At 52.4% G+C, this 14,446-nt stretch overlaps 7 protein-coding genes across 7 annotated transcripts; 2 read left to right on the top strand and 5 right to left on the bottom strand.

The window, feature by feature from the left end:
- Positions 1–70: 70 nt before the first annotated feature.
- On the bottom strand, positions 71–2,666 carry K489DRAFT_179795 (uncharacterized protein). The gene has a single exon (XM_033599452.1). It carries the CDS (start codon positions 2,560–2,562, stop codon positions 427–429), a length of 2,136 nt encoding a protein of 711 aa, XP_033461361.1. The 5' UTR covers positions 2,563–2,666; the 3' UTR covers positions 71–426.
- Positions 2,667–3,035: 369 nt separating this feature from the next.
- On the bottom strand, positions 3,036–4,511 carry K489DRAFT_378737 (ATP11-domain-containing protein). The gene has a single exon (XM_033604471.1). The coding sequence runs from the start codon at positions 4,364–4,366 to the stop codon at positions 3,404–3,406; it is 963 nt and encodes a 320-aa protein (XP_033461360.1). The 5' UTR covers positions 4,367–4,511; the 3' UTR covers positions 3,036–3,403.
- A 251-nt stretch (positions 4,512–4,762) lies between these two features.
- K489DRAFT_378736 (uncharacterized protein) lies at positions 4,763–5,227 on the bottom strand. Its single transcript, XM_033604470.1, has one exon. The coding sequence runs from the start codon at positions 5,186–5,188 to the stop codon at positions 4,994–4,996; it is 195 nt and encodes a 64-aa protein (XP_033461359.1). The 5' UTR covers positions 5,189–5,227; the 3' UTR covers positions 4,763–4,993.
- Positions 5,228–5,587: 360 nt separating this feature from the next.
- K489DRAFT_369206 (acetyl-CoA synthetase-like protein) lies at positions 5,588–7,423 on the top strand (the record flags this gene model as incomplete). Its single annotated transcript, XM_033603017.1, has 3 exons — positions 5,588–5,687; positions 5,768–6,010; positions 6,120–7,423. The coding sequence occupies 3 exons, from the start codon at positions 5,588–5,590 to the stop codon at positions 7,421–7,423; spliced, it is 1,647 nt and encodes a 548-aa protein (XP_033461358.1).
- Positions 7,424–7,919: 496 nt separating this feature from the next.
- K489DRAFT_290731 (uncharacterized protein) lies at positions 7,920–8,333 on the bottom strand (the record flags this gene model as incomplete). The annotated part of the gene is made up of 2 exons (XM_033600181.1): positions 7,920–8,153; positions 8,193–8,333. Coding segments are annotated over 2 exons (375 nt in total), but the record flags the coding sequence as incomplete, so codon positions are not given.
- K489DRAFT_179819 (uncharacterized protein) lies at positions 8,145–9,342 on the bottom strand. The gene is made up of 4 exons (XM_033599453.1): positions 9,169–9,342; positions 8,794–9,013; positions 8,571–8,643; positions 8,145–8,418 (listed from the first exon to the last, which is right to left on the bottom strand). The coding sequence occupies exons 1-4, from the start codon at positions 9,221–9,223 to the stop codon at positions 8,386–8,388; spliced, it is 381 nt and encodes a 126-aa protein (XP_033461356.1). The 5' UTR covers positions 9,224–9,342; the 3' UTR covers positions 8,145–8,385.
- Positions 9,343–11,660: 2,318 nt separating this feature from the next.
- K489DRAFT_378732 (homocitrate synthase) lies at positions 11,661–14,016 on the top strand. Its single transcript, XM_033604469.1, has 3 exons — positions 11,661–12,197; positions 12,282–12,857; positions 12,949–14,016. The coding sequence occupies exons 1-3, from the start codon at positions 12,079–12,081 to the stop codon at positions 13,742–13,744; spliced, it is 1,491 nt and encodes a 496-aa protein (XP_033461355.1). The 5' UTR covers positions 11,661–12,078; the 3' UTR covers positions 13,745–14,016.
- Positions 14,017–14,446: the final 430 nt, after the last annotated feature.

Raw genomic sequence — 14,446 nt, 5'->3', positions numbered from 1 at the left:
CTCGAGCGAGAGAGTTCAAAGAGCAAGGCTGCTCTCCAAAGTTTAGAGCGAGAGAATATGAATGGAAGGAACTTAAATAAAAGGTTCCATTTTCTTCTCAAGTTTGTAATCGTTAGTACAGAAAATCGATTCAACACATTCCGCTCGCCTGTCCTTCCAGATGCGATTCTGATCGGTCTCGTTCTGTTTTACTTCCAAGAAGATAGTGATGCACTCTCTTTCATTACAGTAATGTGCACTGCATAGAGTACTGTTTTGTTCTTCTGCGGGACACTATCTGCTTTTCTCGGAATACGCAGTCGGCGCTGAGAAAAGGAAAGTCGATGAGGATGAGGCTTCCTGACAATTTGGGCAAATGGGAGAATGATTTCAAAACTAATGAAACAATGCGACCAATTGTCATTCTGAGAGAAGTGATTACAACCGTCAATCAGCCTTGGGAGAACCTGCTCTCATTGCGTCTTGCCCTTCCTCGTTCAATTGCTTTCGAGCTTCGATTTCTGGGATGCGATATTCAATAATAGGTTCCTTGGCTAAAGGTTCCTGGGCCGTGGCAGCATCTTGATCGGTATTGCTGGCCGACCGATAGTGTGGGAATCTGTTGACGTTCGATAGGGATGGTAAGGGCTCCTTGTTTACGATGGGAAGAGGTGCAGGAAGCTTCTCGTTGGCGACGGGGTGAGATGCAGAAAGGTCTTTGTTAGAGTCGTGCAGAGATGAATCAGGCCCCTCTTTGGCAATTTCCTTGTGAGAGCGAAGTTCTTCCTTGAGTTCGTCTAATTCGTCTTGGAGGCGGTCCGACTGCTCAATAGCTTCTTCGTGCTCAGTTCGCAAATCGTCCAGCTCAGTGTTGACAGCCTTGAGCAATTTCTTCAACTCCGCTATCTCGGTTTCTGCATTGTGTGTTTTGATCAGTTGGAGGCCGACAACCTCATTTGTTGCGGTGAGATTTTGTTTCGATGTGGCTAGAGTTCGCTTCAAGTCTCGGTTCTCAGCTTCGATCTCTTGGCGTTTCTCTCTCATTACAAAAAGCTCCTTCTCAAGGTCTCGCTTCTCCAGTTTGTATTGCTGGCGCGAATTGTACAGGCCGTTGGCTAGCTCTTCCAACTTCGTTCTCTTCTCCAGTTCCTCTTGTAGGTCCCTGTCCTTTTTATTGATGATCTGATTGAGTTGTGGTTTCGAGTCTTTCACTCTGGCATCGCACTTGGCTTTCATGTCTCTCACCATTTCCTTGCTCTTTTCTCTGATCTCACGAGCTTCTTTCAATGTTCTCTCCGCTCTGGCTTGTAACCTTTCGCCCTCTCGATCAAGGCGCTCTTCCATCCTCTTCATCTCTTTGGCATTCCTAGCTTCGAGATGCGCTCTTGTCCTGGTCTCCCAATTTTTCTCGAATCTGTCGTAGAAAGCTGCATCAATCTCCCTGTATTGTGCGAGTCGAGTGCCCATAGCCATGCAATCGTGTTCCGCCCTATGTGCTCGTGCCTCCAGTTCAGCGACGTCTTCGTTCTTCTCTTCGATACTTCCATCCTTCTTTTGAATCGTTTCGTTGAGACGCTGGATCTCTGCGGCCATTGCATGCACGCGCTGTTTTTGCTTTTCGTTTTGGCGATGTGCAGCTTTTGCGAAATTTCTGGGCACCGAGACGAGCATAGTCGCCTCCTCATCTTCCTCGTACTCGTAATTGTCCTCTCCTGCGGATGGGTTTCGTTCTGCGGTGCCACTATAAGCACGATCTCTGCTCACCTGGGCTTGGAGGGACTTTTTTCTTTCAACCGTGTTCGGGATTGTGCGCATCGCATCTTCGCTCACCGGAGCCTTCTGCTTCTTGCTGGTCTCAGATTCAAGCTGTGCAGAAGCGGGTCGTTTCATAGGAACCTTGCTTGGAGTACGAAGCGCTTCATCTTGCAAGACCGATTGAGAGCTCCTTCGGGAAGGCATACCTGTTCCGAAACGTGCACTCATAGCACTCGCCGGTCGCACAGGTGTTTTTGCAGGGGAGCTCTTTTGAGATGAGCCCACAAAGATAAGGTCATCGTCTTCCGCAGATGGCGGTTTGTTTGAGGCTGGACCTGTTTTGTTCTTGCTGCTTGTGCTTCGAGGGGTGTGGAACTCGCCCTCTCGAGAGCTCGGGGTAGTAGGAGTTTTCCTTGACTTTGCGCCATCCTGGGAGTTGGATTGAGGTGTTTGAGCACGAATGGTGACGGTCGATGTGATCGACGGAACTTTGAATTCGCCTTGGCTGAAAGTGTGGTGTTCGGAATGTTCATCATCAACAGGTTTCTGTTTGGGATGTTGTGACTGCGCTCCTTCCTTTGCATTGTCTTCGGTACAAGGTGTCTTTGCTCTCACGGTCGGAAAACCTTGACGCGGCGAAGGCGAGAGATCACAGGAAGTCACTCGGTTGGATATCGGATTTGTTCGTAGGCCCGCCTGAGTCACTTCAGACATCCCGGTGTCTTGCGTCACTCTCTCGTCTTTCTGTGCTTCGTCGAGTGACGGTCCGAAGACACTCGTGCTTGGGCCACTCGATACCACATCAGTCATGTTTTCGTCGGTGGCCATGTCATCGCTTCACACTGGAGGGCGACTTTTTGATATCGTTGAGAATATCGATGATGCCACTGCAAGAAATGATGAAAGACAACTAAGCCAGTGTGGATTCGCTGTTAAGGATATGCCTATTTGGAAGTGATGCGAATATCGTTGAGTCTGTCAAGGAAAGTGGTGGGTTGCCAGGAAGCCTGACGTTGATGATCACCAAGAGAGGAGATTATCTGTCACGAAGCGCGGATACTGAAACTTTGTTGAGTGCCTGTTGACATGTGATTCTCTTAGACCTGCTCCACTGGCAGTGCTCAAGTGAGAATCGATGTTGATGTTGATGGTCCGTCACTTTGCAAGCATGAAAAATTGGTTGGCGATGCTCGAGATATTGGTCACGATGCCTGTGCTGGGCATGAGAATACCAAGAGGGTGCCAAACAGGTAGAATAACGATATGATTGAGGAAAGCTGAGGAACATATGAAAATATAAAGCCGATGCTTTCTTCCCAAATGCCGAGCTTGTGAAAGAGGAACGGTTGGAATATCGGGCTTGGGCACCATATGACAAAAATCGAATGTGTCGATCTTACAATCTATTCACTCCATAGTCTTTTGGCATATGATTGTTAAAGAACTGCACGGCAAAGCTGGGCCGATGCTTGCAATTTGCCAGCACAATACGGAATGCCTGACGTAAAGGCCGAACGTTTGCCGTCGATAATCATCGTGATGATATATTCGTCGAAATGAAGTTATACATCTACAATGTCTCATTAGTGTACAGGTGAGCCATGCAAGTTGGTGAGTCTGCAATCTCCGACCCAACACCCACAACCGTCAATTTATAAACAAGAGTCATCTACGGCACCTTCTCTGCCTCTTCCAAAAGCTCTTCTAATTTGAAGTTCTCATCACCGCCGCTAAACTGTCGCATCAACCGCTGGCGGTTCTCAAAGTTTGCCTTGGCTCCCTCCGACTTAGCCTCAAATCCGTAGAACTTCTGGAGACACATGAGCAGCCATTTTGCCTCATCCACAGCAACTCCTCGATTCTCCGTCACTCGTCCCTCTAGGAAAATTACTCCATTGCTCTTCTCCATATCCCGGTGGTAGGTGATAGTCGTGTGTGGCTGAGCATACTCCCCGCGGAGCTTGAACTCTGCCAAGTGGGTGAAGAGGACCGTGGCCGTGGTTTCATTTGGGAACGTCCATTGAAGGAAGTGAATCTCAGCACCCTGGTTCTCTCGTGGGAGAGGTAGGATGAATTGTGGATGTGCTTTGGCGGTCTTCACTACACGCTGGTACGTGTCGGCCGCCACTAAGGCGCAAAGACTCTGTGGATCTGCAGCATGCCGCATACGCCAGACGGTTTCGATATCCTTCATTGACAACGCCGAGACCTTTTTGATGTCGATGAAGCTGCTCAGAGTTCTGATCTTTGCGGCCTTTTTCGGTGTATCGGGCGACGTCTCTTGCGGTGATGGGGGTGGCGGTGGTTGATATGGGATACTGGAGTCCGTCTCATGTGGTAAAGGCGGTTGCTGAGCGCTGAGCGGAGCATTTGCGCCTGGGACAATTGCCTGCTTCCGCAACTCTTCAATTTTTTGTGCGTATGCAGCACGCAATTCGTCCGCATTGGGAAGACCCTCTGCCTTTGCCTTTTGAGCGAGCTTCTCTTTGTATTTCTCAAGGACCTTATCCGGCCGTTGATGAGCAGCGAAGAACCGCACATCGTGCACTTGCGCCCATCGCCGTTGGTAAAAACGAGCAGGACAAGAGGTGGTGGCAGCGCATCGCCGAAGGAGTAATGCAGATGCCTGCATGCTGAATGAGTGTATGCGACGATGCGCGAAGCTATTCCATGGTCATCAATGCAGTCGGACGAGATGCTGATGTACTAGGTATCGGCGACAACAGCTCAACATCGCGAGTCATGATGTGCTTCCATTCGGAGGTCCGATCGGGGCGCCGGCACGTGCTCTCCACGCTGATACACCGCACATCTCCTCGATGAACGCCTCGAACAGCGGACTCTCACTGGACATTTTACCAGGGCGTCGTTGAGAACTTCAACGGTACATGTCTGCGTGACAAAATGCCTTCGTACGCACAGTCCGAAATCTTACGAAGAACATGCTCCATCTCGAATCCTCTTGCAGCCGCACATAACCGGCGACCTTCCTACCGCGGACCTCCAAACTAATTTGCCAGCATGGGCCTGTTCATGATGCCGAAGTGAGGCTGGTTTCCCCGCCACTGTGGACACCGAAGCCAAATCTGTCTCGCCCGGCGGGACCTGTGCGCGAGGTTTCGGCGCTGCAACATTATGACAAACGCTGTGCATACTGTAGGTCGGTGTGGGACGGGACGAAAATGTCGCATACTGTAGGCGCAAAGCTCGGCATTTGGACCGACGTCGGATGATGTTTTACTCTGCTTTTTTTAATTCATTATACACAGATGGCGATCTGTTCGACCACATCGATGGCACGACTGAACCTTGCATCTAGGACAAGAACAATTGATGCCATACAGCACGGCAAAGGTAGTGATATCCATAAACAATCATCAATGTGGTGGTCATGCAGGTGCCAAATCGATGACCACGAGGGAGGGAACCATTGGTAAGGGACTAACCAATCCATAGTGCCAACGCCAGCCAGGACTTGGGGAAATCGGGTGGGACAAGACAAGTTGAATAATCCTTCGAGTCGTCGTCCGTATCGTCGCCATCGGTTATGTAGAGCACGAAGCTATCTCTTATCGATTGTCGGCATTGCGCCGTGCTCGACGCACGTACATAGCATGAACTGCTTAGCTATTATATAATGCCTCTCGTCTTCTGATTGCGCCTTGGAAGAGGACGATCTTGCAGCATTGTGCTTCCTTTTCCTTAAGAATTTCAAGTAGTCATCCTCTACAAAACCACCTCTTACACGCCTCCACTCCCAATCTGGCTTTGGGGATCTGTGCCTTGATCGTGTGCTTGACCCGTTCGGCCCTGTAAATCTCGGTGTCCCTCAGATTGTCATTCAGCGCCTATCATGCCGTTCAAATCGACGATCCCGGATGTGGATATTCCCAATGTCGGCATTTGGGACTTTCTCTTTGAGAATAAGAACCGCGAATTCCCTGACGACCAAGGTACATCTTCACTCATCGATCACGAAAAAATGATACCGCCTTTTGCTAGTAACTCTCCCGACGACTAACACGCCTCGCAGTGATCCTCGTCGATCCCTATTCGAAACGATCATACACGTACGCCCAGTTGAAACAGAGTGCCATCGACTTCGGCAAAGGTCTACGAGCGCTATGGGACTTCGAAAAGGGCGATGTACTCAATCTGTTCACGCCGAACAGCATTGACACTCCGGCGGTCATGTGGGGTGCTCATTTCGCGGGTGCCATTGTGAGCCCAGCAAACCCGGGCTACACAGCCGCTGAGCTTGTCCATCAATTAAAGGGTAGGTAGTGGCCGTGGTCGGGAATGAGATTTCCAAGAATCGGCGTTCGCATTGCGGAGCCTGCTTCATGAATCACTTCATTCACACGTACTGACAACCATGATCATAGATTCTGGAGCACGAGGCATTGTCACGCAGCTCTCAGTGCTACCCATCGCACTCGAGGCTGCGGGGAAGGTTGGAATTCCAGTCGACCGCATCTGTCTCATCGGTGACGGCAAGCATCCTGATGGGCTTGTCAAACACTTCACGAGTGTACGCAACATGGCCGGAACATCGCGATACCGCCGAGCCAAAGTCGACCCGGATAATGACCTCGCCTTTCTAGTCTACAGCTCTGGCACCACTGGTCTTCCCAAGGGAGTGATGCTGTCCCACCGCAACATCATCGCCGACGTGCTCATGAACGAAGCAATGGAGGGCCCACTGGGTTGGAAAAGCGACAGCTGCCTCGCCTTCCTGCCCTTCTTCCACATCTACGGCCTCACCGTCATCATCCATCAATTCATCCACCGGGGCATCAAAATCGTCGTGATGCCCAAATTCGACCTCCACGGCTGGTGCCAGATCGTGCAAGACCACAAAATCACCACCTCCTTCGTCGTGCCTCCGGTCGTCCTCGGGCTCGCCAAAGACCCCGGCGTCTCCAAATACGACCTCAGCTCCCTGCGCATGCTGACCTGCGGCGCCGCGCCCCTCACCAAAGAGCTCTTGGAGCAGGAATACGCGCGCCTGAAAATCCCCATCAAGCAAGGCTACGGCCTCTCCGAGACCAGCCCGACGACGCACACGCAACGCTGGGACGACTGGGACCAGACCATCGGCAGCGTCGGCCACCTGCTCCCCAACCAGACCGCCAAGTACATGTCCGAAGACGAAAAGGAGGTCGCCGCCGGCCAAGTCGGCGAGCTCTGGATCAAGGGGCCCAACGTCTTCAAGGGCTACCTGAACAACGCGGCGGGAACGGCGCATTGCATGACAAGCGACGGCTACTTCAAGACCGGCGACGTCGGCTACCAAGACGCCAAGGGCAACTTCTACATCACCGACCGCGTCAAGGAACTGATCAAATACAAAGGTTTCCAGGTCCCTCCCGCCGAGCTCGAGGGTCTACTCGCCAGCCACGCCAAGATCGCGGACGTCGCCGTCCTGGGGGTCTTCCGCCCGGAGCTCGCGACGGAGGTCCCGCTGGCGTACATCGTGCCGGCGGCGGGCGTCGAGCCGAGCCCCAAACTCGCGGAGGAGCTGGCCGGATGGTTGGCGGGGAGGGTCGCCGCGCATAAGAAGTTGAGGGGCGGCGTGCGGTTTACGAAGGAGATCCCGAAGAGCGCGAGCGGCAAGATTCTGAGGAGGCTGTTGAAGGTGCGGTATCAGGAGGAGGAGGCGGCGAAGAGTACGAAGGCGAAGTTGTGAATGGAACAGATTTCTCTGTTCGATGGAGGGTTCGAAGTGGAGACGACCTTGTTGTACATATCATGTTGCGACGTTCATTTGAGATCTGTTTTTTCTTTTTGTTTCCTTCGCGCTGCGCGACTGGTCGCGATTGATGGAGGTCAACGTCCGAGCAAGATATCAGGAATATGCGCAAGAGTCATTATTTGAAAACATATCTGGCTCAATGATATCAAAACCAATGGGAATCTCCTAAGTCAAGACTTCTTCTTCCTTCTTCGTTCTTCGCGATCTGTACAACACAATAGTGCCGCGCCTCCTATTACATAGGTCACATGGGTTATCCTCACGAAGAGGCCACCGGCAGCGGGGATGGAGCGGCAGCGGCGGCGGGGGCAGGGCCAGGAGTCGCATCAGCAGCAACGGCAGGAGTAGGAGTCGCCTCAGCAGCGATAACAGGAGCCTTGGCCGCATCAGCAACAGAGGCGGAAGTGGTGGCATTAGCAACCTGAAAGCCCTCGGGAATCCAAATCATCGGAAAAACAAACACGCCATCTCCAGTGCCAGCTTGCTCCTTGGGCACAGGCCTCCCGGTGCGATCATGCGTTCCTCCGCCGAGGACGATGTTCTCGCCTACCTGGCGGAACCCACAGCGCTCATAGAGGCGGCGGGAGCCCTCGGTGGAGGACTCGAGCCAGATGGGGAGGAATTCCAGGGGCGTCTCTCCGGCGGGCAGGGAGGGTTTGGGGGACTGATTGTGGGGTGAGCTGGCGAGGATGCGGTCTTGTACGCGCTTGATGATGGCGCCGCCGAGTCCTTGGCCTTGCGCGCTTGTCGCGGTGCCCAGGAAGAAGAGGTAGTGGTAGCGCTTGGAGACCGGGTAGAGGTGGTGCTTTTTGCGGTCGTTGCTTTGGCTGGGGAGGTCAAGGAGGATGCGCTGGTGGTTTCCAGGAGTCAGTGAGTGATTTCGTTTTGTTTCGGCATCACAGGAAGAAGGGAATCTTAGCTGCTTGTGTCTGCATGCTGATTGGACTTCGTCGCTTTCCAAAAGGGTTGATTTTGAACGTAAGACGGCTTTGATCACGCGCTTTTCACACATCTCCTCAGGAAGTAGCAATGGGAGCCCAGCTGATAGAATGGCTGAAGAGTAAAATGAAAGCCGACTCACACTTGATCCCTTCAATCCCAACTTTCGAATGACTCCAAGGAAACCCGAAGGGAAAACGGTCAACGGATTGTCACTGATCGTAGATTCCTCAAGTCAGCAAATAGATCTGATAGTCATCACCACTTCAAACGCCTTTAGGGAGTAGGCTCAAGATCGCGGTCACACGGGTGCTCCATGGCCCAGGTTGAAAGAGTGAAAGTGAGAGAGGTGGAGAAACACATACACTTTCTTTCCCGGAGGCACCCAGATCCCGCCACAGGACTTATCGTCCCGGGCGAAATGGAACGAACCGCCGTTGAGTGCCGCAGCTTTGAAGAGGACGCGAAGGAATTGTTGTCGGTAGGCTTCTTGTTCGGCTTCGGAGAGAGCGCCGAGACCGTATCGCATAGCGGGATCATCTCGGAAAGAGTCGTTCAGGAGTATGCTCATTGGTTCGAGGGCGCCTTGGGAGCGGTCAGTTGAGGACTTGTTACGATGCGTTTAGGTTGTTTTGTTAAGAGACAGGCAGTGTCGCGGGAGATGAGGTTTATATCATCGCTGAGAGCGAAGTTCACGGTGTTCGAGGAGAGGCTTTGTTGTCGTGGTGTATTCTGTTTACCTTTGCCGGTCTGAGTGGTGATGGCCACCTGCTGGTATGCCTGCGGCTGAGCCATTGTCTCCTGCCCTTGTATTGTTTTCCCAATTTTGGAGAGGTGACTATTCGACTTTGACGATGGTTTGGTAGACGAGAATAGGTTGATGAGCTCAAGAACTGGGAACCGAGATCCAAAGAGATTGCAGATGTTTGAATTCCTATATATATCTACATGAAGCGACGTCCCATCATCTGACGATATTCTTGAGCCAGTTCTGCGGCGTTCCCAATGCAGGTGACTGTGCGGAAAATTTTAAAATGAGCTCGGACTCGCGCTCGTACCTGGGCAGGCAGTGCATTGCGACGTGGTACGACGACGAAGGACAAACCCGTCAGTCAGCGCCGAGACGAACTAGTCAGCAAAGAATTGGATCGCAAAGCCCTGCCTTCTTCGGTGGCTCGGCGCAACAAACATGAGGCTGAAGTCTGACTCAATGCTTGGCCGCAATCGTTGGCAGATACAATCTATGGCGAAATTGAGATTCTACATAGTGATGCTTCTGTGATGTTGGGATATACTTGTTGGATCGGAACAGCCAGAAGCAGTCAACATCCGGCGCGTACGTACTACGGTTGGTGACTGCAGGTGTGTATTTATTGTACAGTACATATTTGCGGAGCATATGCTGCTGAGCTTCCCGCAGGAAGACGGTTCAGTACAGTAGACATCGAACATGGAATATATTCACCCTTCCATTGACAGATCGACGCGCGTCTTTCAAGCTTCTCGACGTCACGTTCTCGTGCAGGATCGACCAAAGAATACCTGCCTAGGTAGGTAGTCTTCATTCCTGTGCTCTGCGCTTCGTCCCCGGGCCTGGATCTAAATGGCTACGAGACCAAAGACCTTTACTGAAGCCTCAGGCATGAAATTGACTCGAAGCGCAACCCTAACAGCAACTGCGGCCGGGACCGCGACCAACGACGCCATCGAACGGGCTTCGGACTCGTTTGACGATGTCCACGGGTTGATGCAAACGTAGATTGTGGGTCCAACGATCCTTTCAGGCAGTGAAAATGGCAGGATGCTGCCGTCGTCCGCCCAGATCGAGGAGTGCACGATAGTCGTCAGCTCCAGTAGCCGAAGTTGTCGTACGTCTCACGAGGGGCGAGTCCGCAAAAGTATATCGTCGAGCTGTGAACGATCAGCCATGATCGACCAAGCCATGAACACATTAGAGACTCTCATCACCAGGCGTGTATGGAAGCACACCCAGGTAGGTCTGGCAAGGAAGAGATCATCAAGGAAAAGATCACCACTGTCTACCTAGGTAGCTACGTAGTAGTAATCAACATGCTACTGTACTTCTAGGCATGTGGTTCCCAATACACTTCGAAGAGCGAGGAAACACATTCCCTAGGTCACGTGCATCGATGGAATGCAAAGAAGGCAATACACCACGTGATCAGATGTACAACTCAGACTCCATGTATGACCGAATGCCGTCTCGTCTCGTCTCGTGGAGAAGTGGATGAGCGATATATTGTGCGCGCCAATGGCCATCGATACCATCCATCAAGCGTGTCGTCACCGCCTCAGATATGGCAGTCTAGTCGTATCAGTACTACGCAACTGGCTCATGGTAGTCACGGTAGTGTAAACGGTCATCACTGATGATCAGTGCCCTGGGAAGTGCGGGCAACCAATACTGACGCTCCGTCATCGGCGCTACGTACTGCTCTATCTCTGTGCTGCAGATACAGGACCGCATCTCGGCTCGCCGGACGCATAGCGGACATGCGCTGATGCAGAATAAGATCATGCGGGATCTTTGAGCACACTGCACCTGCTACATGTAGCGGCAGTAGCACGAGTGACTAGGATTTCGGTGGAGGATGGGGTGCGTCGAGCGTGTTGTCCAGCCAATGCTACAGGCGAAAGACAGCACTAGACTCACAACCGACGAAAAACTTCTGTGTTCGTCATAGTGTAGTCGCTCGCCCCCAGGAGCTGGGCTTTCTCCGCACGCGCGCGCACCGGCAAGAGGCGCTGATCCAGGGCCCAGCAGGAGGAGTCACACTGTCTGCAGAATGTGCATACAGTATGTAGGTAAGTTCAGGATCTGGATATGAACGTATGTATGACTGTTCCTGTGCCTGAGCAACAAGCAAAGTATCCGACATGCCGGCCGCGTGCGTCTCTTGTTACCAAGCTGAGAACTCCAGCGGGCACAGAACGTCACGTTTACAGTACCTAGAATAATAACAACCGTGGAATGCTCACCAAACCGTGTGTTTTGTAACTTCAGCAGGAACGACCTTCTTGCCGATCTCGTCTGGGTGTCAGTCAATTGATGCCTTAGTGGCAGAGTGTAGGGCGTGATGCCGGATTTTCATTTGGAGGTCTTCATGCGTGATCCTGGAGTTTAGCGATGGGATGCCCGGCGGCATCATCATCATCAGCAGCCAAAAATGCAAGGCTGCTGCTAGCCAGACAATTCATTCACACCTGCACACTCCCACAGACACTTTCACAGACAGAGGCGGCCAGACAGTCAGCTAACAATGCGCGCGCGCCAGAGCCGAAGGAAAAAAGCCCGCCGACGGTACCCCAGTTTTCGTTATTCCGTCCATTTTCTGCTTACCCTCGATTTCTCTTTCGCCGTCACTCGACTCACACACACCTCCAGGGCTGGTTGCGTGCGCATTGAGAAAAAATCCCTCTTGTTCCTCTGACTCTAAAACACTTTTCCCTTCCTCCTCCTCTTCTCCCCTACACTCTCCGTTTTTCAATCCCTCCTCCTCCACTTCTACCTCTTCCTCTCAAGCCATCCACACGATCAAAGACTTCACTGCAACACCCGTGAAGTACCAGCTCACCAACCGTCTCCACACTTCTCTGCGCGGTCCGGCGCCGACCTCGGCAACTTCATCATGTGCCCAACTCCAGACGAAGAAAATGGCCACCAGTCAAATGGCCACTCCAATGGCCACGCCAATGGCCATGCCAATGGCAATGGTACCACCAATGGCAGCGGACACCCGGGTTTCAAGTAAGCACGTTCTGTCGTCCACGCACAATGATGGTCAAACACGCGGGACAACGCAGCTAATGATTCGTCTTTCTGCTCCTCCAGAGCCTTCGAGACACACACCGTCCGACCCGTTTCAAGTAACCCATACGCCCCTGTCCAGGACTACCTGAGCAATATCGGCAAATTCAAAATCATCGAGTCAACACTACGAGAAGGCGAGCAGTTCGCCAACGCCTTCTTCGACACCGAGACCAAGATCAAAATCGCCCGCGCCCTCGACGACTTCGGTGTCGACTACATCGAGTTGACTTCGCCCGCCGCTAGCGAGCAGTCTCGGTTGGATTGCGAGGCCATCTGCAAATTGGGACTCAAGGCCAAGATTTTGACTCACGTGCGATGCAACATGAACGACGCCAAGATGGCCGTCGCTACTGGTGTTGACGGTGTCGATGTCGTCATTGGTACCAGCAGCCACCTGATGGAGCACTCGCACGGAAAGGATATGACGTACATCAAGAACACTGCGATTGAGGTCATTGAGTACGTCAAGTCACAAGGCAAGGAGATCCGATTCAGTTCCGAGGACTCCTTCCGGAGCAACTTGGTCGATCTGCTGTCGTTGTACAGCGCGGTCGACAAGGTCGGTGTGCACCGTGTGGGTATTGCTGACACTGTTGGGTGAGTAATTTCTGTCCACGGCTTGAGGTGTCGGTTCTGGCGAGCATGATTTAGCTTTGGGGACGTTCTGCTGACACGAAATCATCCATAGCTGTGCTACTCCTCGCCAAGTCTACGATCTCGTCCGAACTCTTCGCGGCGTTGTCAGCTGTGACATCGAGACCCACTTCCACAACGACACTGGTTGCGCCATCGCCAACGCCTACTGCGCTCTCGAGGCCGGTGCCACCCACATCGACACCTCAGTCCTTGGTATCGGTGAGCGTAACGGAATTACCACCCTCGGTGGTTTGATGGCACGCATGATTGTCGCCGACCGTGACTATGTCAAGGGCAAATACAAGCTCGAGAAGATCAAGGAGATCGAGGACCTCGTGGCCGAGGCCGTCGAGGTCAACGTGCCCTTCAACAACCCCATCACCGGTTTCTGCGCTTTCACCCACAAGGCCGGTATCCACGCCAAGGCCATCCTCAACAACCCCTCTACCTACGAAATCATCACCCCCTCCGACTTCGGCATGAGCCGTTACGTGCACTTCGCCAGCCGTCTCACTGGCTGGAACGCGATCAAGTCGCGTGCTGAGCAGCTCGGCCTGAACATGTCCGACGCGCAAATTAAGGCTGTGACCTTGAAGATTAAGGCTTTGGCCGACGTTCGCCCGTTGGCCATCGACGACGCTGACAGCATCATCCGTAACTTCCACTTCAACCTGTCTGCCGAGAAGGAGCGCCCGCTGTTGCCCCTCAGTGCAGAGGAGAAGAAGAAGTTCGTCAAGGCCGAGATGGACCTGAACAAAGAGGCGGAGAAGCGCTCGATCGACGAGCAGGCGGACGCTGAGGCCGAGGTCCCTGCGGCCAAAAAGGTCCGGACAGAGACCGTCGCATAAACGCTGCCCTCGCAAAGCTTTGAGTCTGAGACTTGTCGAAACAACTCGAGTTAGAGGACAGGAGAAACTCGGAAAGAGGAGGATGGAGCAAGGCTATCGAACGAGATCACGAAATCCATTCTGCGTTACACCATCTCGTAACGGTCACGCAAGAAAGAAAAAAAAAAGGCAGAACGGTGGAGAAAAGCGTTGGAAAGGAGGGGTACGGCCAGGCTGCCATCGGAACTGGCCCAATGCTCAAAAGCAAGCATTTGTTAAACTTTTGCTGGACTGCGAGGCTCGAACCTCGAAACGAACAGTCAGGGTGAGAAGGTGCACTTTTACATCTGTTCCAAAGAAGATGATTCATGATGAGAACGGTCCTGCATTGTTGCGATCTTTGTTGTTTACACCTGTTTTTTTCCCTGTCCGAATATATAACACAAAAATCTTCTGTAACGTAATCTATCACCGAGCGGGCCAAATCACCGAACGGGCCATTTTGTCTTGGCATTACAACTGAGGTGACTACAACCGTTGTTTATTCAACCACATACTTAGTTATACATCTGCTATGCTAGGATATGGTTCAGAAGGAGCATCTCTATCTGTCTGGCAAGTCCGTGAGTTGTGTCCAGCTATTCCGTAGTTTCTACATCGTCGTTGAGTTGGAGGTCCTCGTTCAGACTCAGCTTCATTACAAGTCCTTTTTGATCGTTGAGC

The sequence above is a fragment of the Dissoconium aciculare genome (assembly GCF_010015565.1).
Source record: "Dissoconium aciculare CBS 342.82 unplaced genomic scaffold K489scaffold_4, whole genome shotgun sequence".
In the NCBI taxonomy this organism is placed as follows: domain Eukaryota; kingdom Fungi; phylum Ascomycota; class Dothideomycetes; order Mycosphaerellales; family Dissoconiaceae; genus Dissoconium; species Dissoconium aciculare.
The sequence above is the reverse complement of the archived record's forward strand: the minus strand, read 5'-3'. Positions and strand labels throughout refer to the sequence as shown.

What these genes read in the sequence shown, in the direction of transcription:
- K489DRAFT_179819 (XM_033599453.1), bottom strand. Translation starts at nt 9,223, where the DNA reads ATGGCTCAGCCGCAGGCATACCAGCAGGTGGCCATCACCACTCAGACC. An exon ending in CACCACTCAGACCGGCAAAG is followed by an intron (nt 9,014 to 9,168) that starts GTAAACAGAATA and finishes ACCGCTCCCAAG; the next exon opens with GCGCCCTCGAACCAATGAGC. An exon ending in TGGGATTGAAGGGATCAAGT is followed by an intron (nt 8,419 to 8,570) that starts GTGAGTCGGCTT and finishes ATCAGCATGCAG; the next exon opens with ACACAAGCAGCTAAGATTCC.
- K489DRAFT_378736 (XM_033604470.1), bottom strand. Translation starts at nt 5,188, where the DNA reads ATGGATTGGTTAGTCCCTTACCAATGGTTCCCTCCCTCGTGGTCATCG.
- K489DRAFT_378737 (XM_033604471.1), bottom strand. Translation starts at nt 4,366, where the DNA reads ATGCAGGCATCTGCATTACTCCTTCGGCGATGCGCTGCCACCACCTCT.
- K489DRAFT_179795 (XM_033599452.1), bottom strand. Translation starts at nt 2,562, where the DNA reads ATGGCCACCGACGAAAACATGACTGATGTGGTATCGAGTGGCCCAAGC.
- K489DRAFT_378732 (XM_033604469.1), top strand. Translation starts at nt 12,079, where the DNA reads ATGTGCCCAACTCCAGACGAAGAAAATGGCCACCAGTCAAATGGCCAC. An exon ending in AGCGGACACCCGGGTTTCAA is followed by an intron (nt 12,198 to 12,281) that starts GTAAGCACGTTC and finishes CTGCTCCTCCAG; the next exon opens with AGCCTTCGAGACACACACCG. An exon ending in GGTATTGCTGACACTGTTGG is followed by an intron (nt 12,858 to 12,948) that starts GTGAGTAATTTC and finishes AATCATCCATAG; the next exon opens with CTGTGCTACTCCTCGCCAAG.